The 24991-nt window shown below is 39.7% G+C and overlaps 1 protein-coding gene across 1 annotated transcript in view; it reads right to left on the reverse strand.

The window, feature by feature from the left end:
• LOC148426872 (myosin-7B-like) overlaps positions 1 to 24991 on the reverse strand; it is a 94536-nt gene that overhangs the window by 28699 nt on the left and 40846 nt on the right. The window contains exons 13-23 of the mRNA XM_088409000.1: positions 17842 to 17980; positions 16922 to 17040; positions 16698 to 16847; positions 12992 to 13162; positions 8372 to 8551; positions 8156 to 8288; positions 5443 to 5519; positions 3961 to 4048; positions 555 to 672; positions 357 to 480; positions 156 to 292 (exon numbers count right to left, since the gene is read on the reverse strand). Coding sequence (XP_088265126.1) covers positions 156 to 292; positions 357 to 480; positions 555 to 672; positions 3961 to 4048; positions 5443 to 5519; positions 8156 to 8288; positions 8372 to 8551; positions 12992 to 13162; positions 16698 to 16847; positions 16922 to 17040; positions 17842 to 17980 — 1436 coding nt within the window. The remainder of the gene's footprint in view (positions 1 to 155; positions 293 to 356; positions 481 to 554; positions 673 to 3960; positions 4049 to 5442; positions 5520 to 8155; positions 8289 to 8371; positions 8552 to 12991; positions 13163 to 16697; positions 16848 to 16921; positions 17041 to 17841; positions 17981 to 24991) is intronic.

A 24991-nucleotide genomic window follows, 5' to 3' on the forward strand; every position in this document is an offset into this window, starting at 1 on the left:
TAATAATGTCAGGTTATTTTAGGCCAGCAGAGAAGGCCTTGCTGGCCCTGACGGCCCACCACGGCAGTATACTATTTACTTTACTAATTATGTATGGGTAAATATAACTTGAAATATAGTCTCAATATTCTGTTTAAAATGATCACTTTGCCAACCTTTGTAGCATCATCTTTTCTCTCTCCATTCTCATGAGCTTTCCTCGGCCCATGGCCTGGACCGTGGTCAGGATCTCAGACAAGCGGGTGTCCCTCATGTCCTCAAGTTGACCTAGCAGACCTGCCTTAAAGAACACCTGCAGATGGAAAGAAGATGAAGACACATCCAATGTACCAAATCTGACAACATTGCTCTCATACTTTAGTTTGTCCAAACTTGTACTGGCTGTGGTCAATATCCAGTGAGCCCAGAAGCTTCTCTACAGCCTTGCGACTGTCCACAAAGGAGGCCTCAGGAATGGCAGAGGGGTTCAGAATACGATAGCTGAGATTGGAATTGTGGTGACATTGACCTCATATGTGACAAACAAGTCAATTCAGGTTTCCAATGATGCTCACCGCTGTTTGAACTCAGCATACAAGATGCGGTTTGGGAAGCCCTTCCTGCAGATGCGGATGCCCTCTAGGACGCCGTTACACCTAAGCTGGTGTAGGACTAGGAAAGGATTCATAAGGCCTGAAGAACACCAAACAAACAATGTTGTGATGACTGTTCAAACAAGATTTGTGGATAATGAGTGTAACCTTTGCAGTATATGACAGTATTCTTTTAAAAAGGCTTCAAATTTAATTGCCCTTTCAGGTATTGTTTTTGACTGGTTTAAACCCTTCCTCACTGGCAGATAATGTTATGTCAACATGGGTGAAGACTCCTTGTTAGGAGGCGTACAGTCTGAATATTTTGCTTTGTCCAGTTAAAGTTAGGGACAACATTGGTTTAAAAAAAAACACATCTATCAATTTGGGCATCTAAAGTGGTTATGAGAACATACAACACATTATCACAGTTAAGGGGATGAAACTGAATTTTACATTTCAGATTCTCCCAATGACCACAGCCCAACTAATAATCATTTTAAAATGTCTTCTATAAATAAGGCAACAATGTTCTTCAGCTCAACTAAGACAAAACTGATTTTTAACTTAATGGATGTGAACTCAGAAAAAGAGTCATATATGAAAATTAGATTTTTTTTTATTGATTTATTTTTTTAATTAGCTGAGCGGTTGAACTATAAGGTATAGATAGTATAAAATTATTTGACACCTCCATAAGCCGTCACAATACCATGTTTATGTAGGCTTTACATGTTCCAATCATCCTAAATTAGAAGAAGCAACTTTTTTTGGGGCTCTAAGCCCCTGGTAAGGACACATGTCACTGAAGACCTCTGAAGCCAGGCCTGGAGGTGGAGCTTGTTGGCGAGTGTCTGGTGGTCTGGTCTACACCTATGGGTTCAGCACGATGGAACAATGTGGATCCTCTTCCATGTGCTCAGCAGTTATTTGATGGGCCAAAGGGGTCGGCTGTTGCGACCCTTGTGAGGATAAGTGGATATAGAAAATGGATGGATGGACAATATAATAATAATCTGAAGAAAATCAAGAGGGACCTTGCAGAATCAACAGCCAATGCCAATTTGCTTTAGCGATGAGAAGTGGAAAGGTTGCCAAGTCGCCGACAGCCACGTTTGCCCGATGCCCGCCTCCGGCTGGCGCTTCCACGTCTACCAGCATGTTGTTTATGACAAAATGCCATGAAAAGAATACATGGACTGAGCGCCAACTGTAGCAGTTTTTTTAGCCAGACCGATGGCACGTAAATCTACTTCGGTCTGTGTTCTGTTCGTGTACAGTAAGTATTCCCAACTACGGACCTCTGTCAAACAGAATTGACCAAACCCAGAAAAAAGAAACCTATGTATTAAATTTTTTATGACTACATTACATTAATGATCGATCCCTTGCAAAAGAACTTCCGATACCCGGAACCCCAGACGTAATATGGATGCCCACAGTAGCAACAAACACAGGAGGTTCCCGCTCATACTGTATAACAGAATAACTGTGTCTGCTCCTCTTTTTTTAATCTTCTATCATCAGATCCAAAATAGCAACATGTAGGTGACTCATTTTTGTTGTGAGTTTGCTGTTTACTAAAGATTTTAATGTTTTTTGTCCTGCAGATCATGGTATCCATAAGAAAAAAACAGTAATGACCGTGGAAAAGAGAGTGAAATGCATCCGAATGAGCAAAGCGGGATACAGAGAAAAAATATTCAGCAGATGCTAAGAGTCAAAAAGACTCATATTTACGAGACATTGAAAAGAAGGAATCCATTCTTACTCATTGTAATTCTGGCAATTTACCTTCTTAGAGGAAATTACTTGTGGATCGACGCACAAGAATCATCAGACATCAGCAATGATCAACAGGACAGAGAATTGCAAAAAATGAAGCCAGCACAACAACCCAAAATTGACTATTTTTTCCCCAAGACAGACAGAACCCAAAGTATACAAGACTGTAGTTTAGTATAGTACAGTACTGTTCTGTGTTGGTGGTATTCTATAAACAATCCGGTTTTTGGACCATGTTTTTGCATTTTCCAGTATCGTAATTATATATCGTACATGTTCTGAATACTGCATTTTTTGTTTTTAATAAACAGGTTTTGGACAATATATTTTTGAATGTTATGCTTCTGTTGTTACACGTGTTCTGTATTTTGTTGATGTACTTGCATGTTCCATAGGATATTTGGTATCGTTTCTCCCATAAGGAAATTCTGCTATAAGGAAAAGATTGGACAAAGCAAATATGATTCCATGCTAGAGAACACTAACTGTGTTTTTATGATGATTTTTTAAAGCTCCACATCACAAACACACTTGCTCTTTGTAGGCGTTCAGTCAGTGACTCGCCTATTCGCGTAGTTGAAGCAAATTGGTTTTGGATGCCCTCTTCCCCATAAATAGTAGAGTCTGTTCCAGACCCATCCACCAATCAACTTTCTTTCCTTCCATTAATTAAAAATATTAAACTGGCCACAGTCAAAATGTTGCGAAATGGCAGCTGCTGAACAGCACACCCCCAAGTTCAACCAACCAATCAGCGTTGGTTAGCACAACACGCCCCTTTTCAAGCTACCAGCGTACGTAGCCGAAGACCCTAGTCGCAACTCGCCACTTAGAAGGTTCCTGGTAGATGCTAAGGGGGACCCTCCAGACCTGGAAGGTTTTGTTGGTATGAGCAGAAAGGGGAACTCAAGTTACAGTGGAAGAGTTCTTGCAGTGTGAATGGGCTAATGTTGGATAAATATAGCCCTGACCGACACTCTGCTTAAAGGGTCAAAACTTCCTGTTAGTCTCATTTAATCTCAGTTAATCATACAAGGTGACGGGATCTAAACTAGTGTAGAGCACAGGTGTCAAACTCAAGGCCCGGGGGCCAGATCCGGCCCTCCATATCATTTTTTGTGGCCCGCGAAATGCTGATTTCACTTCAAGTTTCTGGCTAAAATAGCAAATTTGCAAGTTGTCTTTAACTTTTAAAAATCTGTGGAGAAAATTCAAGCATTTTTTTAATTCACAATCAGTTTTTGCCAGCCTCTGATTTCAAAACTTGGTGCGTGTTTTACAAAAGTATTAAAAAAGGTTTGACTTCACAGTCATACCGGCCCTCTGACAGAAACTAGAACTACAATGTGGCCCATAGTAAAAATGAGTTTGACACCCCTGGTGTAGAGAGAGATTCGTCCCGATTTTAACCCCAAAATTCTAAAATGGCAGTCCATTTAAAGTTAGCATTAACCTTATCGAGTAAATTTTGAAATAAGTCATAATCACTACAAACCTCAACTTTTTCAAAATGACGTCTTTAATTAATCTGACGCAACATGTAACAACTGGAATATTGTTAGCAGTTTAGTACAACGAAATGGTTGAAAGATTGTTGGCTTACCAGGGGTCTTGCTTTCGTTGGGGATGATGCAGCGGACAAAGTGGGGCCTAGTGCTCCGGAGGTTTGCCATCAGCTTGTTGAGGTTTTCCTATTGGGAAAATAACACTTGAAGAAGATTTAAGAAGACAAGGACATTATCTGTTGATGGTTTATTCAGATATGGTTAGACTATCTCTGGTACTTGAGAGCTTCTATCTTTGTTTTAGATGTTTCTCTTCTTCAACACATCCGATTCAAGTGTTCATAAATGGTACTGCTCCTTAGAAGCTTGCTAATGAAATGATTATTTGAATCAGGTCAGTTGGAGGAGGGAACCATGCAGGATAGTGGTCCTTGAAGGGGGGGGGGGGGGCAGGATAGTGGTCCTTGAAGGGGGGGGGGGGGGGGGGGGGGTCCTGTGAGCTACACTCATAGAAAAGTGTCACAGAGTGACGTGTTGAAACCAGGGAAACTACTGGACAATCCATTATGTCTTTGTGAGGCTTTTATGCACGTTGCAGGTCAAACTTGTGACTTTAGACTCAACCCAACAAGTTACAACAATTAGCTCTGCCGACAGTTGTCATGGAAAACAATGTTATACTTGGGTCTGACCCGCAATACAAGGAGCAGTGCTCAAACTGGCCTGCGGAGACAAAACGAGCCAAAAATGGCACATTAACAATGTGTTAATTTCTTTGATGATAAATTTGACACGAAGCTTCAAGAGCACCATGATTTTATGGCATCATTGTCTGATTTGTTCATGCAAAAGTGAATCAATTGATCATTTTGACCTTACAATCACCTTTACAATCATGTGACTGATGCAATAACCATGTGGTCATGTGACTCATCTGTGGTGAGTCCATCATTAAAGGTCATTAAACATTTGTCATTCTTCTAAGGATAACAACATAAAGCAGCTTATAATTCTTTTCATTGAGAGACGACTTCCCCTCATCTTTTCTTTCCAGGTTTGTGCAACAGGAGTCAGTTGAGGTGGTTCGGGCATCTGGTTAGGATGCCTCCTGGACGCCTCCCAGGTGAGGTGTTCTGGGCATGTCCCACTGGGAGGAGGCCCCAGGGATGACCCAGAACATGCTGGAGAGACTATGTCTCGTGGCTGGCCAGGGAACTCCCGGAGGAGCTGGAAAAAGTGGCCGGGGAGAGGGAAGTCTGGGATTCCCTGCTCAAGCTGTTGACCCCACCTCGTATAAAGCAGCAGAGAATGGATGGATGGACGGACGGACGGACGGACAGACGGGCGGAAGGAAAGAAGGGAGAATGAATGGATGGATGGACGGAAGGACAGACGGACAGATGGTCAGAAGGAAGGAAGGAAGATAGAGGAGACGGCTGAAAAATGTTTCTGTGGAAGTCATTTGGTCAGTGTACTGAAGTTACGGTCAGTCATCAGTTTACCAGTGAAAACAGGTATTGACTCATTGAACTTCACTCATGCCTCACTCATGTTTCATTTGTGCATTAATGTTCATTTACCTTATGGAGCTGTGCAACAGTCTGGAAGGAAGCTGCTTTCCTCTTCCTGTGCTTATTCTCATGCTTAGGATCAGAGGCTGAAAACAGATACATTGCTTAACAATTATTTACACTGTACACACAAAAATATCCAGGGTCATCCACAAAGAAGCAGAACAGAATTGTCTCAGCAAAAATGATTATTTATAGTTAAGTTTGAACATTGTGGGTACAAATTTGGGCATACGGACAGTTTCTATAGAGGTTTTGAGAACATGCAAAGAAATGTCTTGCTGCTAGGCAACATGTTGTTTCAAACATATAACAATCAGAGCCTATTCATTCAGTGTGAAAACATGCAAGTATACTGTTGTTGAATATCCATCCATATGGTTATTTTCTTTACTGCTTGTCCTCACAAGGGTCACGGCTATGTCGGAGTCCACCCTAGCTGTCTTTGGGCAGTAGCAAGAGTGCACCCAGAACTAGTTACCAGTCATTTGCAGGGCAAACAGAGACAAACAACCATGCACATTCACAAACACACCTAAGGGCAATTGGGAGTGTCCAATATGCATCCATGCATGTTTCGGGTAATGTGGGAGGAAAGCAAAGAACCTGGAGATCCCACACGGTTCATGGAACACGTAGACATGAATGTATTTTTTTTTAATTTGTCTTAAGGATAAGCTTGTGAAGGGAGTCAATAATCAGACCAGGTGTATAGTTCATTTTGCATTGAGAAGATTAAGAAACTCATACAGCCAAGTGATTACAGCATGCTGGATGTCTTACAACAAGAGAATTGGACACAGTCTGCCTTCATTCCGGGAATGAGTTGTCCTCTTAAGGTGGTAACCTTCTATAGCTATTTTTAACATGCTGATACAATATGTCGGGAACTTCCAACTAGAGATTCAGTTGTTCACCTTTCAGTCAGAATGTGTGTGGGTGTATTGTTACAAGATGAGAGAGTAGAGGTTTTTTTGATATGTAGTTCAATGTATATTATGCTCAACAACAGTGATTCTCAAAGTGGAGTCTGGGGACTCCTGGGGGTCCGTGGCCTGACTTGCAGGGGGTTCGTGAAATAATTTGGGTGTTTTGGAACTGATTTAGTTTATTTTTTAACGCTTGCAGTTTTGTGCCTTATTTGGCTTGGTCTTTTTTTTTTGTGCCTCTGGCCGCTGTTGATAGTGGATTTTGTGGGAGCAGTTGCTGAGTTCACAGGCGTTGTTACCGTAATTTTTGGCCGCAAATTTTTCTCATGATTTGAGCCCTGCAGTTAATAGTCCTGTGTGGCTTATCGGCAGTTTTTCTTACTCGCCACCACTTGTTCAAGGTGTCAACTTATGGAACAACTATGAAAATATAACTGAAAAATGTGAATCACTGGCAATGCTCAAAAAGGGTTTTAAAAAATATAAAAAATATGTTTAAATTAAATAAGATCTTGTATAAGTGTGACATGTAAATTTGATATGAAGTATCCAGTATATGAGATTGTATTTATATATTTATGATGATATATATGAGTATGTGCATTGTGTTTGTATATTCACTGAAAAAAAAAAATCAATCAGAAGAAGGAAGACGTTATGGAAGTATTGAGTTTGAGTTCGAACTGCTGTTTTCCGTCGGTGTTATGTTGAAAATATCCATCCATCTATTTTCTGTAATTGTGTTGGTGCTAAACATGCAGACATGTTCAGTCTGTTGAAGATGAAGGATGTTGCTGTAGGCAGGAAATTAAAAAATGTAAATAGATATAGTAAATAATAAGATAAAAAAAACATCTATGCACTGTACCATCTTTCGCGTAAATATCTGTTGTTATGACCTGTGGCCTTTAGTTCAGTGTGGCTTATCCCTGACAAACAGTTTTTGCTCAATTTTTGCTGCTGCGGCTTATATACCGGTGCAGCTTATAGTCCGGAAAATAGGATACTTCTCTTTGTGAGATCTCGCTCACGAGTATCTGAGAGTTGTGTTTTCTTTATTTTAATGTTGTCATATCTGCTAATGAGCTCAAAATGAGTCATTTATTGGTGCAACTTGTGACTGTAGATAACATGCTAGCTAAGGTTAGTATTTATCTTCAGCATGTTGCCTCGTATGTGCATGGTATTTCCTTTTGGATAAATGTTAGCATATCCAAATGTTTTCCATTGATAATCATACTCGTTTGCATCTAATGAACATTTTGTCTTTGTAATTCAGTTATATAATTGATTTACTCTACGCAATTTGTGTACATTTACTAAGATAGCTATATACATTTTGCATATGGGGCTTACCTGAGTTATGTTTGATGTATTTTCTTTTCTTCACAGTTCTACACTATAAATGAGTTAGAGCTGTAGTACTGATACAACAAAATGTATGAAGTTACACTCATTTACTGTTCGTGGTCTGTCTACCTAGATAGAAGCCATTGTAACATCTAGGAAGGACAGAACATTGGCTTATTCATCAAAAATATACATTTGTGTTCATTTTATTTTATATAAAATTTATTAAAAGTATTCATGTCTTTTCAATAAAGCAACCAATTCAACCAGTTTATTATATATTTTTTTAAATGCAATAATTTTGAAATTTATCAAAATGTGTTTTAAATCATTAGTGAGGGCATTGCCAACACTAGATTGATTCACTTTTCATTGACTAAGCGGTGTGTCCCAAAAGTAAACATTATGTGATATATGATTGTTTGTGATGTGAGCAACACTACCTGTCTCAGAGGTGATATAGTTTTCAAACAGTCCCGCCATAAGTTTATTGGAGGACTTCTGGAACAAAAGCACCACAGTCTCGTTGAGGGGGTCTCTGTTTTTGTCCAACCACCCAATTATATTGTATGGAACCTGCATGAAAAACACCAACATTAGCATGATTAGCGAAAGACACATGCATTTATTGGGAGGTGGCAGTGCACGTGAAAACATACCACTCCAGCATAATGGACCACCTCAAAGTGCGCCTCGTATTTGCGCTTCTTGTCCAGTCTCGGTCGCTGGAAGTTGGGTGACTTTCCGAGATGGTTGTCATACAGTTTGATCTTGAAACTTAGGTCTGTGGCCTTGGGGAACATACACTCCTCCTCCATGATAGACACGATTCCCAAGGGCTGCACAAACATTACACAAAAAAACACACTTTCCAGTTATAACTTGCACCCCCCCCCCCCCCCCCCCCCCAAAAAAAAAAAAATTAAAATTAAAAAATGTCGGGCAAGAGAGGGTTCAGAGATTTTCAGATTACTCATAATGCACTTCGTGAGTCCCTACTGGTAGGAAAACTCCGCTGCCAAAATGTCACTTGTAATAGATCGGCAAAACAGAAAGTTTGTTATGCCCCTCTTCATGTGTAATCGTTGGCTGTAGTGGTCTGAGGAAAAAGTCGCAAAAGTCTCCCATATTGACATTTTTTTTTTTTTGAAAGTTCAGTCGAGAACACATCTAAAACATAGGTTTTCATTATAATTGAAGCGCCACCTTGCTAGACAAAAATGTTTTATTATGTTTGTTGTTTACCCCCAAGTTTATCAAACCGATTTCCCTCTTATTTGCAGAGGTGAGCACTTCATCAGCAACGTACTATCAACCCCCTTTGCTAAGGGCGGGGAGGTAATCGCATCTTGCTTTAGAGCAAGTATGCATTAAAACGCCGTATTTTCCTCACTATAAGGCGCACCGGATCATAAAGCGCACCCTCAATTAATGACATATTTTAAAACTTTTTCAATCACATGTCGGGTAATGGGGCTGTAGCAGACTGATGGTAATGGCGACGCATAGTGGTGAACGAGTGCGAGTCATCGGGGAAACAACCAGATGACAGTTACTTGTAAATTAGTCATATCCTTTTAGAAGCGCCCAAACTTTTCCACTTTTCAACTTCTGGAACTTGCTAGAAATTGAGTCATGGGGTTGGAGTCCTATAAAAAGGCCACCACCCTAAGGCTCATAGCTCCCTTTTTGCCTTTGCCTGCCATGAGCGTGAGGACCTTCTCCAGGCTTCGGATGTAAGACTCCAAGTTGGACAAGGACTCTGTCACTCTCAGAATTGGACTCTTTTAAATTCTTGCGACGTTGTTAGTCTTCGGAGGATTTCTCGCAGTTCAGTAAGGAAGCCATTCTAAATTATTAATCCGTCCGATAGCCAAACTGATAATGTCATTAATTTGGAAATTATGAGAATTGAAACTGATCACTTTGATTCCCATCCAATATTGGTATTAGACCGTTTAGAGACTTTCTACCCTTTCTACTATATACTCTTGACTTCTTTCTTTATTTTTATTCTACTATATTTGTGCATGTTTTTTTATGACCTCAGATGAAATCTTATTTTAATCATTTATTAGAGGTAAGACAAATTGTATTGAGTGTATTCTTGTATTGTATGTGTTAAGGGGGCATGGTAGGCCCAGCCATGTTACTTTTGATACTGTAAATCAGTGGTCCCCAACCCCCGGTACGCGGATCGGTACTGGTCTGTTTATCAACTGGTACTGTGCCGCGTGGGCTGCACCCAAAATAATGTTTTGGAGATGATTTAGTTTAATGGTACGTGCACACCGAACGGGGACGAGGTGAAAAAGCGGAGAGTTTTGTATTGTAGTCAATGGAGTTCGTGTGACTGGGTGCGAATGCACGTCGGGCGACGCGATGGACGCGAATGGATCAACGTGAATGGCCGTGCGCAGTTAGGAGAAGCCAAATTTCGCCTTTCGCGTGAAGTAATTTTTTTTTTTTTTTTTTACTTTTTCCGCATTTCGCATCGCAACAGCCAATCAACTTCGGGAACATTCAACGGCTTATGCAGGGGGCAGGAATGAATCATGGCGGCCGCTTTGCGGTCACCGGGAGTGATCCAACACGGCCAGCTGAGCTTTCAGTACGAAATAGAGCCAAGCAAGAGCACTCACCTGGCTTGTAGAAAGCAACAGCTGTTGAACCGTAGTTACTGTGCTACGCTAACGATAGTGCAGCATTGTCAGAACAATATTTAGCACGGTCTCGGCCACTTAATTGCAACATTGAAACTTTTATTTTTTGGCAGGCGAGTATTGCCGCAAACAATAAAGGTGCTGTCGGTGAAAATATTGGCTCTGTCACATCCCAGAATAGTGAAAGTTCTCAGCAATGCTCTTCTTTCCGGTGTTACAGTTCAACTGGCTCCCAAATAACAGGCTCCTGATTCCAGATGTTGGTCGATTGTTGACATATTTTGTTTCATGACTGCAGATTTGTCACAAGCTACGTGGTCCGCAATATAAATCAAAGGCGTTGACAGGTCCGTGGTGATCAAAAGGTTGGGAACCACTGCTGTAAATAATTTTAATTGTTTTGCTTTCGCTCAATACTTAAAATTTCATTCTTTATTCTATCTTCGTCATTCTTACGAACCCGAATTAGAAATCTTCCTAGTGTTCTATAAGTGAAGTAATAACATTGCCTATTAAACCGGCAGTGCTGTTCTTGAAATAAATATTAGTTACTCAAAGTTGGTTGAAGTTAGTAAAACGTATCCGAGTGGTCGTAGAAGACTGCTGAACCCTATTCTGGTGTTAACAAGTGCAAATGATCTATCAGGAAAAGAGCTGACACAAAATCGCGTGACTGTCCTACTGTCTCGTCTCTAAGGCTACTCGATGAGGCAGCGGAACGGCATAAGACGGATACACGCTTTAGAACTTAGGCAGTGAGAACCAGAACGAATCTTTTCCGACACCGGCTTACGCAGATGGTCGTCACCCGGCGACGCGGCGTTAGAGCTGTGCTGGGCTAATGGAATGTCTTAACCCTTTAAACGGAGAGTTGGTTAGGACTGTTAGTTGTCCTTAGATGATTGACAGGACTGCGGTAAGAGCAGATCCGTCACACAATATAGTAATACTCAAAGTAATAACAATAATATCTCAAATAATAACTTTAAACTCTCAATAGTTTAATAACTCAATGTCAATATGACCAACTTTGTTCAACTGTAAACACACAAAAGAAACAGGTATAGCTTACTTTATCATTTCATTCCCCATCTATGAATCCCAATCTCAATATTGATCCATATATAAGGCGAACCTGATTATAAGATGCACAATTAGCTTTTTAAAAAAATTAAGGCATTTAGGTGCGCCTTATAGTGCGGAAAATACGGTAAATGCAGAAATAGACAGGTGGACACTGAAGGACTGTCCGTCAGTACATCACAGACGTATGCTCGTTTTGCCAACAGACTGAGGAATGACAGGATTGCTAAAAAAAATGGTGGATTAAAAATTGCATTCATCCGTCTGTGTAATCATTGGAATATACATTACGTCAGATGCCAGTCATATGTCAGTCAGCCCGCCATGCCCTGTTTTACTTACTGAAATATAATTAAACTGACTTGCATGTTTATCTGCTATATTGCTGCATCTTAATACTGTAGTACAAACTGCAATCAGCATGCAGTCAATATGACAATAGTCATTTTACAGTACCACCAAACAGTGGAGAAATGTGTTGTTGAGAGAAAAAACTGGTTCGGTTCAATTTCAGTACTTGTCATTCACAGCAATGACACAGCTGACTTTACCAGAGATTTATTTGTATTTGCACCCTGTCTTAGTCTTGGTTTCAGGTTACCACAGACATGGTGTTAACTTTAAGCGAACGTAGTAAAACAAAGAAAAAAAAAAGGATGAGTGCAGACAGAAGTAGACCAGAGCCTGACGAATGATGGATCAGAAAATAATTGTCAAATATTTCCCTCTTGTGGTTGCGGAAGGTTGGGCAAAAATTCACTGAAGGACTGACAATTACAATTTCGTATGGCTTAGAGAAAAATTATGAACGGACGATGACAAAAAGGGGGTGGCTATCTGACCAGTGTTGGACCAGCAAAAATATCTTGTAATATGCATATGTCGTACAACAAATCAGAGTGTCTCGCATGGCTCCGATGGATATATTCTTGAGTCTGTTGTATATTGTAAAATTTGGGTTTGACAAAAGTAAATGGTTACTTCTATACTATTAGTGACATCTTTTGAAGGAGTAAATATATTTACATTCCATAAATAAGGGTGAAATACAATTTCCTTTGGTTTAAACTTAAATTTTGCTGGTTGCCTTTGACAAAGACAAGACTAAAAAATAATGTTTTCCCTTCCCTACAACTAGACTAAAATGTTTTGGACTAAATGTCTAGACTGAATGTCTAAACTAGTCTAAACTAGACTAAATGTCGTTTTCATAAAAAAAAAAAAAAAAAAAAAAAAAAAAAGATTAAGTCAGGACTTGACTAAACACTAAAATGCCACAACATTTATTACACTAAAATTTGATTACACCAAAAATAATGAACATGTCTAAAACTGAAAAAGAACAAAAGTGAAAATCTGACAGAAGGACTAGACTAAAACTAAATTAAGCCACCAAAAACAACACTACCCTACCATTGATGTTAGGACATATGGTGTGTTAAGACACAATGTAAGAGCATGACATTAGGACACGGTTGCTTGTTCCAGATGTCTTAACAAACACAAAACACAACACAAGACGGGTAAAAAGACCTTTTCGATGAGGTCAATGCAGGCCTGCAGGTCAAGACCGAAGTCAATGAATGTCCACTCAATGCCCTCTAATTTGTACTCCTCTTGCTCCAAGATGAACATGTGGTGGTTGAAGTACTGTTGCAGTTTCTCATTGGTGAAGTTGATGCACAGCTGCTCAAAACTGTTCAACTGCAGAAGAAGCATTAGAAGTGAGTGAGGCTGTCATCTTTGGAGGATTCCCCTAGGTTCCATTTGTCCTCAGTATATTCCCACCGGATGAAAGTAAATTTCACGATTAATCATGAAAGTGAAAGACAACAGAGATGGACAGAAGCCTGAACTGCTGCATAACAAAAAAGTAAACAAAGGTGGATAAGAATAGAAACGCTGATGAAGTTACAGTATATCTTAATTTTAGTTTTAAAAATATTAACGTAAATCTGTTCATTGTTATAGTTTTTTTCAAGTGCCCCTCCTCCATTGAGGAGTGGCCCATATCGTAGCTAATCACATTGACCCAATATACGCATATCATTGTTGCCGCTAGTTTGATATTGTTTAACTACTTATAGTTTCCCATGATGTTATAATGAAACTTTTTGAAGCACTGAATCTTTCCAGCCAATTGGTTTGAACCTAGTTCAAGACATCTTCAACTAAGACCCTTATTTCTCCCAATGCAATTTTTTTGAAAGTTTATAACTGCAAATAGCTAATGTAGGCTTTCTAATAAATACAAGTATATATATATATATATATATATATATATATATATATATATATATATATATATATATATATATATATATATATATATATAAAAAATATAATATAAGAAAAAAAATGCCTTCAAATGTCTTCTATTTTACTTGATTACCATCAATAGTCCATTTTGTCAGCTATGTTTACTGTATCAGCCTGGCTGTCCAGCCAGCTCACGCTCAATCACCAACCTGTCTGACCACATTCCAAGAAATGTACTGTACAACATCAGGGGCAACCAATTAACCAAACAGTATAAAAACCTGTCTCTTCCTACCACTCCCGACAGATTTTATTGCTCAATATGTCAAGATTATTAATGTTTACACTGTTAGACAAAATAAAATAATAAAAATGCGACATTAGGAAAAGTAACTATACTGTATATTTATAATTTCATTATATTGAATTAGGGATAGAGTATTATGACTTTTGAAGATGTTTGCATTACAGGAGCCCAGACTAAGCCAATCATTGATGTCATTGAAAGGCTTGCAAAAGTCATAAAATGGCCACTAACGGCACCCAGTAGTTTTGGAGTGTAAACACAAAAATTTATATCACTCCCCATTTGTAAATTACCGTTGAAGATTAATCTAAAAATTGGGGGAAATGCATGATAAAACATTGGATTTTCAATAAAAGCAGCAGTGTGGCATATTGAAAGTTGTCAAGTTTTGACAATCTATGCAATATTTTAGCCTTCCAGTGTTTTTTGTATGCTTTTCTTTCACATCAAAAACATAAAAAAATACAAGTTGGGTCAAAATTTCCCCCAGGGATTAAATGTGAAAAAGTAAATATTTCCTATTAAAATAAGTCCGAAATTTTTCATAAACACTCTTCTCAATTTTTTAATACAACAGCATGTTTTCGTAAATATGCCTGCTTTTTCTTTTGTCATGAAATCGAAAATTGAAAAAACAGTCTCTGAGCAAAGCTAAATTGATTAAAATAATTGGGATTTTGAGACTAATAAATTCGTAAGTCAATTTCATCCATTATCTCAACTGTGGGTATGCTGGAGCTTATCCCAAATGTCATCTATGTGTGCCCTGCGATTTGCTGGCAACCAGTACAGGGTGTACCTTGCCTACTGTAGTTGGGATAGATTTCAGCATGCCTGCAACCCTAGTGAGGCTACGCAACTGGGAAAATGTAATGTGGTTCATCAGACATGCACAGGTGCTTTGCCTTTATCTTAGTTGCTATTACCAAAATGCAGAAAGGTAAGTACAATTGGCTCCTAGAAATCTTAATTTTATTTTAGCTACTGTATATAATAGCCATGTTTCTCTTTGAAACCATATTGGTTATTGTTTAAAAGATTGTCTTCTTAAATGGGTCAAATCTTTGTGAAAATAATTTTTGGGAACTTTGGCAGCAATGATATTGTTTCATAGATCGTAATGGCTTTGTTGTTTGATCTGAAGAACAATCTTCACATGCCATCCTGGTAGGAGGCAGTGTTACTTTTCTTACACCTGAAGGGTGCTTGGTGAAGCAGGGAGTTCTGTTTGTTGCTGTGAACGTTGTAGGAATATACATAAAATTTGAAAGATAGTACATCTTTATTAACATTCTCCAATGGAATTTATTTTAGTTAACCTCTCACACACTCTGTTGTGATAACATCTGTTGGGGCATGGTGCTCTGAAGAAGTCGGAGTGCCCGAAGAGAACCCATGCAAGCACAAGGAGAACATGCAAACTCCACACAGGAAGGCCGAATCGAACTGAAACTCGTGATTCTGAACTATGAGGCGGACGTTCTAACCACTCTTCTACACCGTGCCGCCCTTCACAGACGAATATAATTTTGTCATTCTTGTGGCTAATTACACAACATAAATGTAACTAAAATAATCTTCATCTTCATCTCCGCTACCGACAGCTCTGCTTTCTGTCTTTTCCTCAATGGCACTGTGTCCAGGCCAAACAACATTTCTCGTCTCACCACAGTCATGTACACTTTTCCTTTCGTTTTAGCTGAATCTCTTCTATCTCACCTTTACTCCACTTGTTCCAGCCTGCCTGCACACGCTTCTTCACCTCTTTCCCACACTTTCCATTGCTCTGGAATGTTGATCCCAAATACTTAAAATCCTCCACCTTTTATTCTTCTTCCTGTATCTTCACTCTTCCACTAGGATCACTCTCATTCACACACCTATACTCCGTCTTGCTGCGGCTAACCTTGATTCCTCTCTTTTCCAGGGCCAACCTCTGCCCCTCTAGTTTCTCCACCAGTTCCTTCATCTCGCTACAGATCACAATGTCATCTGCAAATATCATAGACCATGGAGATTCCTCTCTAACCTCGTCTGTAAGTCTGTCCATTACCATAGCACAGTGGTCCCCCACCCGCGGACCGGTGCCGGTACCTGGTACCATGCCATGTGGGCTGCATCCAAAATAATGCTTTGGAGATGATTTACTTTAATGCTACGTGCACATCGAACGTGAACGAGGCGAAAAAACTGAGTTTTGTATTATAGTCAATGGAAATCGTGTGACTGGGCGACGCGATGGACGCGAATGGAGCAACGCGAATGGCTGCGCGCGGTCACGAGAAGCAAAATTTCGCCTTTCGCGTGAAGTTAATTTTTTTTTAACTTTTTTTCTCGTTTCACGTCACGACAGCCAATCAACTTTGGGAACATTCAACGGCTCACGCAGGGGGCAGGAATGAATCATGGCGGCTGCTTTGCGGTCACCGGGAGCGATCCAACACGGCCAGCTGAGCTTTTAATACAAAACAGAGCCAAACAAGAGCACTCACCTGGCTTGTAAAAAGGCGGAGGCGAGAACTTGGGACAACTGGTATGTGCAGCGTTTGCTTCACTTAACAGCTAGAACCGTAGTTACTGTGCTAAGCTAACGATAGCGCAGGGGCCAGCAAAAATCTACTACTGTGTAAGCCTGTAGGGAGCACCTCTACCAGCGTGACTGGTGATCTGTACCTCAAATATCTCAAACCCAGCAATGTCCAGCACACCGATGAAGTACTGTCGAGGTAGTGGTGTGTACAAGGACACATTGATGCGGGTCACTAGCCACTTGAACATGCGATCATATGTGGCCTTGGCCAGAGCTGCTGCTGCGAAGTACACCTGCACATAGCCATTGGATCATTTGCAGTACATGAGATGTTTCTCCATGCACTCACAGCAACTGAAGGGATTACCTGCTCCACTGTCTGTCCTTTCACAATAGACTCATTTCCCACTTTGACTCGAGGATTCAGGAGGCCTTTAAGCAGATCAGCTGAACTGATTCCCATCAAGTAGGCTGCTTTGTCCACACCTACACAGGTTAGCAACGTGTTTAACAGCGCTCACTAGAAAAGACAAGTTAGAGGATAATAGAAAAGATTCTGGATCAGTCAACCATTGAATCATTTTGTGTGAACCAGAAGGGAGCTTTCACCTGACTTTATGCCACTGACTGCCATGTTTGAGGTATCGTAAGGTGAAAAAAATGGCGTAAAGAGGAGACAGCTAGTCAAAAGTTGTTTTCTTTTCCACATATCCACAGCAGTTGAAAGCTATTCAAATTTCAAAGGCCTTCTCTCTCCATAAATATATATATATATATATATATATATATATATATATATATATATATATATATATATATATATATATATATATATTACAGTATATATATATATATATATATATTATATATATATATATATATATATATATATATATATATATATATATATATATATATATATATATATATATATATATATGCGAGCAGTGCGCAATTGCGAGGGAACACTGGCAGTAAACATTTTTACCCGGACTTTTCTCCTATGATCCGTGGTGTTTTGGCGAATTTGGGGGAAAAACACCATGCTAAAAATACATTGTAATGCATTGCATTACTCTCATTAGTACTGACTAAAATATTAATGTAATGCATAACAGTATTCACATTACCGGTACTTCTGTAATGCAGTAATACTCCGAACACTGGTTTTGGGTGTTGTTAAAAGACCTGGTAACTCAAATTATGAAAAACTGCAGAAAATAGCTTCTTTTTAAGGAATGAAAAAAAATCAAGTTTGTGTAATTGTGTAAAAGACGGGTGCAGTACTTTCTGTGCCGTCGGCTTCAGCCTGCTCCTCTCGTTGCCTCTTCTTGAACTTCATGTTGCCAAAGTGCATGATGGCACCGACAAGCTTGTAGCAGCCATATTTCTCCTCAGGTGTGAAGCCCAGTGTGTCCATGGCATGCTGAGACAATCGCATCATCGTCATTATCATCATCAGGGTTGCAGATGGGATTTGGGGGAGGAGCATCGCAAGACCCCTTTAACCCAACATTATTGTTCTTTAGTATCAGCCCGAGAGGAATATATATGAAGGGATTTATATAATTTCATACATGATAATGAAGCTTTATTAATTTTCTCTGGAGCTATTCTAGTGTAATATAGAATGGTAGTTTCTCCTTCACTCTTGACTTGTAATAAGATCAGTTGCACATTGTGGTCTGGTATCCCCCCCAGGGGGCCCTCCTGCAGTTACAGATGCCATAACACCTAGAAATGAAGGAAAATGGCTCCACTATGCATTGTTCCATTCTCAACCTCGAATACACATTTCAGTCAACTGACGCCCAGAGGTCTCGGACTGTGGGGACCTCCAATGTATTGTAAGAGTATTCGCAGAGGTGCTGAGGAGGGTAGATTTGAACCCTCCAACCGAAAGGGGGCAGCAGCGGACCGGAAACAACATGCTGACCTGGCCCTTTTGGTGGACCGGCAAATACAAAAGATGGGACTGGAAGACAAACAGGCATCATTCTCACCGTGACACGGGAAGGATCCAGAGATCTCTGTTTTGGATAATTGGCTTGTAAACTGCATTAGACAATTTGTTAATAATAATAATAAATCTTGGAAGTGTTGTTGACGCGATGAACGTGTGCATGTGTGTTTATCCCGGCTCATACCCGAACGCGCTGGAATCTTTCACAAAGGTATGTAAACAATACAGTATTATACAAATGGGTCTGCAATCAAAACTAAGGTTAAATGTGAAAGATGTATATAGACATATATATATATATATATATATATATATATATATATATATATATATACACATACACACAAAAACAAACAGTGGACCCCTGGTTTATGACGTCCTGTTTTCGTCGCATTACAACATAAACTCCTCCGCAAACATGGCGGTCAGTGTGCAGGTGTGACTGCCAGCCGCTCCGCGCTCATATAGCTATACACGCGTCACTGCTCACGTCATTATAATGCTGGTCTGCTATTGGTTGGCGTCACGACTCCCTAAGATACTGGTCTGCTATTGGTCGGCGTCACGGAAGCACTAAGATGCTGGTCTGCTATCGGTCAACGTCACTGTTTCCAACATGGCTAAACATCGTACCTTTGTTTGCGGGGGGTAAGTACCAGCTACTTGAAGTCATTTTTCAGGACTTAAATATTGTTAATTTTGAAAGATAGTTTTGTTATTAGAATGTTTTGATTGATAAGGAGAAAAAGAAACATTTTTGTTAGTGAAACATTTTTGTTAGTGAAAAAGTGTTTGGAAAACCTTTGGCGAGGTTGCTAAACTTACTGTTTAACAACTTACATGAAATCTCGGGTGGAAACAAAACGAAGAGAGAAGCCAAATCCAAGGAGAATTCAAAGACAAGTGGATTTATGATAGATCTGGATGTGACAGAATTCTCCAGTTTGTGTATACCTCTAGCTAAAACGCCATCTCAAAGCCCTAATCCCAAGAAATTCAGCAATATTCCTGTGGTGAGGAAGGAAGAGAAGGCAGTATCCAACACAGACATTCTTAAAGCTGTTAACACCCTGAATGACCGCTTCACTGAGTTTCAGAATATGGTGAAAAAGAAAACGATGGACATTGCTAATATACAGGAACATTTAAAAGGACTTCAGATCGAACGAAAGGGCAGAGAAGACGAGGTGAAAGCAACTCAAAATAGCTGATATGGAAGAGCGTGAGGAACAAAGAGAACGATACAGTCGACGGCAGAATCTGCGCCTCTTGAATCTCAAAGAATATAGTAATGAGGATGTAAGAAAGGAAGTGCTTGAAATATTAGCACAAAATGTTCCAGAGAATAAGGCTAAACTGGGATTTTTGGTGGATACTGTACACAGAGTGGGACATACACGTGAGGATAATAGTGCACGTCCTATCATAATGCAATTCACAATGCGTACATTCAAACAAAAAATATGGAAATCCTCGATAAATGCCTATGTGATGAAACAGAAGAATCTAAGAATGTCAGAGAATCTCACTAACCAGGAGTGTGAATGCAGAAACAATCTTTGGCCTCTTGTCAAGAAAGCACGAGATGAAGGGAAAAAGACCAAGTGGATGGGTGCGGATGTCCTAATCAATGGAGAGAAGTTCATCATCAAAAACGGCCATACAGTATGCTTTCCGAAGAATAAAAAGGACCGATCAAGCATCAAATGTTGGAGTGATTGCTGTTGCCCCTTGACAAGAAAACGTCAGATGAGGGGAGAAAGTCTCACAATGGATATCTTCATCAACATAAAGACGTTCATCAACAAAACTGAATATCCAGACAACATGAGACGGAAAAAGAATAAATGGTTGGGTGCAGATGTCCTCAGCAACTGAGATAGAATGGAAAAATAGAGGGGAGCTACAAAACAAAGATGGTTAGTTGGTTACAAGTTATTGGGTATCAAGAAGTTCACTAGTTATTATTTTTACCTTACATTGTTCTATATTTGCTCACTTGAAAGAGTGGATAAAATTTTTTGGGGACTCTAAGTTTGCAAATATAAATTGCTGTAAATCATGGCTTGTTCCTTCTAAGTTTTTTTTTTATAACTAATAAAGTCAGAGAAACACATTTGAAAATATTGCATAAAATGTATTCAATAAATGTATATATTTCAAGATTTGCCCAATTAGATGAGACATGTACATTTTGTAGATCTGTACAAGAAAGTGTGATTCACCTTTTTTGTGAATGTTCATTCAGTGTGAAGTTATGGAAAAACATAGAAAATTTTATTCTTCAAAAAACTAATCACAGAATTAAAATCCAAGATAAACGTATAATTACTTATTTCATATATAAAGACAAGGAGATTTGCAATATTGTCTCTCATCTTGTTTTATTGGGGAAATTTCACATTCACAAAGCCAATTTTTTTAATTTCACTCCGTGTTTTGAAATATTCAAGAACGAAATTGATATTTTGAGTCTCTTATGTTTGTTAAAAAAATAAGAAAGGGAAAATGATTCTGGATAATTATTCTAATTTGTTTAAATGAAGTCTGTCACTTTTTCTTTGTTTCTAAGGATGTTATAATTATCTGGAATGTCTGATTGTTTGTACAGTGTGTGTTAGTGTATTATGTTTGTTAAGGTGTTATTCTATGTTATATTGACTAAGAATGGTTAATGATATGTCAATTGTTAATGTTTATATGTCAAAAAAACAACCTACCTTTGTTTGCCCGTGAGTGCTTACAAAAACAAATTTATAGTGCATTTTAGTGCTTAATTCCAACTTGAATTAGTTAGCTATGGGTCCCAAGATTGCTAGTGATGTTGAAGAGAGATGTAAGATGATTTATATGGAAAGGACGCTAGAGATAATCAAGAAATACGAAGAAGGCGGGGCTAAGCTAAGCAAGGCTAACCTCACTATGGAATATGGCTGTCACAAGCTCTCACGTCACTCAAAGGTAAATGAATCCTCTCTATACTTTTTATTTATGATGTTATTTAATTGTATACTGTCATGATCTGTCTTGTATACTGTCATGATCTGTTTTGTTGTGGGTTTTGAGTTGTTTAGTTTAAGTTATAGGTTCACTGTTTTTCCCCATGTGTCATTACTGTAATCAACCTCACCTGTCGCCCGTGTGTGTCCTCCAGTCAGCTACCCCGCACCTTGTTGTTCCCAGGTGTCTCGCGTTTTCATTAGTTCTGTTAGTATTTAAGCCCCAGTGTTTTGCCTCATCACTTGTCGGGTCTTTGTACGTCTTCCCTCGCGTTGCCCTCCTTCCCGTGCTGCCTCCCGTTCCTTGTCGCCCCCAGTCCGCTTCAGCTTAACGTTTTTGGTTGGTACTTTGTATTTTTCGATTCTTTCAACCCTGCCTTTGTTATTAAATCACCTTCACTCGAGCCTTACCCCAGTCAGTCCTGCATTTTTATTGGTTCTGCCTTCCCCACATCCCGCACCTCCTCAAACCGCCATGCCCCACCGTGACATATACATGTACATTTTATATAGATAGCACTCTCTATACTATTTTGATACCAATTTTTAATTAGATACAATTTTTATATTTTTACCTGGGGTTTTACACACATTTGCTGTTTAACATAGGTTTGGATCGCTGGTCCACTATATATATATATATATATATATATATATATATATATATATATACACACACACACATACACAGTGGGCCCCCATGTTACGAGATTAATCCGTTCCGCTGATGGGCAGTCCAAACCTAAGTTAAATAGCTGCGTTTCGAACCCCAGGTAAAAACATCAAAATTGTACATATATACAGTGGTACCTCGGTACTCGACCGCCTCTATACTCGACCAAATCGGTGCTCGACCAAAAAATTCAAGTAGGTAATGCATCGGACCTCAAACAGATTTTCGGTTCTCGACTAGCCGAGCCGAGCCGAGCCGAGCCGACCCGAACGCGCTCCTCGGCCCTTCTCGGCCAGCGGGTAAGCGCCAGTTCAACTCAGACCGCCAGCGGAGTAAGACGTTTGTTCGAGTATTTCTTCCCGGATTTAAACTTTTTCGTGTTGCTCTAGCCCTTAATAATGGGTCCAAAGAAAGACAGTGATAAGGGGAAGGCAAAGAGGAAAACAATGAGGACCACTATTGAACCGAAGAAGGAAATTATAGCAAAATATGAACGTGGTGTACGAGTGTCCGACCTCGCGTCGCAGTTAGCTAGCGTCATCATGGAAGGAGTAACTCCCTCCCGTCCTCTCCACATCCATTCCTGTATGCCATCAACCACTCTCCAAAACGTAAGTAAATTATACAAAATGGTTTATAATGCTTTATTTATCTTTATCTTTATCTTTATCTTTATCATGTGTTGCTTGTGCACATTTACTTGTGCACACATACTTTCCATTATTTCTTATGGGAAAATTGGTTTCGGTGTTCGAACAAATCGGTGCTCGACCACCACCTCAGAACGGATTATGGTCGAGTACCGAGGTACCACTGTATTAAAAATTTGTACCAAAATAGTATTGTAAGTGCTACGTATATATAATATACATGTATACAATCAGAAAACATCATGAATAAAAAATATAGAAAGACTTTATTTACCTTTAAGTAGTGCTTGTTATGGCCATATTCCCTAATAAGGCTTAACCTGGGTTCGATCGAACCCTAGGGGTTCTGAGTCGGTCTCAGGGGTTCGGTGGAGCCTCCGCCGCAGAGGTCCACACCTCAGTCTCGTCTGCAGTTAGTAGGCACAGTCATTGAAAGCGTCCTGCTCTGCGATTTCCTACCGTGCTGACAATAGCGCAGCATTGTCATCACAGTCTTGGCAAATGCGAGATTGCGATAGCACCCCCCCCTTACCGGACTCCCTACCGGTCCGCTTTGAGAGCGCTGGATAAGCAGCAGAGTGAGCCCTCCTTCTCAGTCAGCACTCAGTCTTGTCAGCACGGCATATATACACAGTGTATATATATATATATATATATATATATATATATATATATATATATATATACACAGTCGGCCCCCGGTTTACGAACACCCTCTTTTACGAACATTTCGACTTACGAGCGTTGACCGCGGAGTTTTTTGTCCCCCACTTACGCACAAATCCTCCGGTCATTGTGTTCGAACATTTATTTTCGCTTTGCTACGTCAACTAATTATGAAGTTGACGCTTATCACGGCATTGTCGAACGCTATTGGTTATATATATTACAATCTTACAATGTCACAGTCACTGTCTCAGTCACAGTGTCAGTCACGGAGATGCGGATATGCTATTGGCCGGCGTCACGTCAATCACAGAAATGCCAATATGCTATTGGCCGAACGCCTTTATCTAGCTTGATGGCACAGCTGGTCGGGACGGAAGGAAGGAGAGAAAATCAGTCAAAAACAGAAGGAAGGAATGTTGCGAAGACTTTGCAAACTTTTATTTGTTAGACATGGATTCTAAAATTGCAAGTGGCGGTAAAGGAAGAAGTAAGAGGATGATGACAATAGAAACCAAGCAGGAGATAATAAAAAAATACGAAGGAGGCACACGCATAGTTAACCTTGCTCTGAGTATGGACGTAACCGCTCGGCAATCTTCTAAGGGCAAGACTTTCCTTGCCGGGGGACGGACCTCGGTCGACAACAAAATGGAGAGGCTTCTTCTATTATGGATTAAAGAGAAGGAAATTGCCGGTGATATGTTCTAGTTTGAGAAAAGTTCTTGTTTAAGAAAATAAATCAATAAATTCTGCGGGTTGGTCTCTGCTCACCTCCGTCTCCACTCGGCTCAAGTCACGTCGCCCCAGAGGAAAATGTCATTTATCCTTTGTTTATCCATGTTAATTTAATTAACTGCAAAGTAGATTAAGGCATTAATTTTATATATGTGTGTATATTCGTGATGGTTATAACTATGATTTCACCACGCATTGCCAGTCAATGTGTATGTGCAATTGACTTCCCTTTGCTACATCAACGAAATCATCTGCTCACGCACAACACAGTAACGCTGATATGCTATTGCTCTTACAATGTCAAAGTCACTGTTCCAGTCACGGTTTCAGTCACAGAAATGCCGATAGGCTATCGGTCGAACGCCTTCATCTAGCTTGATGGCACAGCTGGTCGGGATGGAAGGAAGGAGAGAAAATCAGTCAAAAACGGAAGGAAGGTATGTTGTTAAAACTTTGCAAACTTTATCTGTTAGACATGGCTTCTAAAATTGCTAGTGGCGGTAAAGGAAGAAGTAAGAGGATGATGACAATAGAAACCAAGCAGGAGATAATAAAAAAAAAAAATATGAAGGAGGCGCATGCATGGTTAACCTTGCTCATGAGTATGGCCGTAACCGCTCGGCAATCTTCTAAGGGCAAGACTTTCCTTGCCGGGTGACAGACCTCGATCGACAACAAAATTGAGAGGCTTCTTCTATTATTATTAAAGAGAAGGAAATCGCTGGTGATAAGTTCTAATTTGAGAAAA

This window comes from Hippichthys cyanospilos, chromosome 2 (assembly GCF_059441005.1).
Source record: "Hippichthys cyanospilos isolate Australia breed blue-spotted pipefish chromosome 2, RoL_Hcya_1.0, whole genome shotgun sequence".
NCBI lineage: Eukaryota > Metazoa > Chordata > Actinopteri > Syngnathiformes > Syngnathidae > Hippichthys > Hippichthys cyanospilos.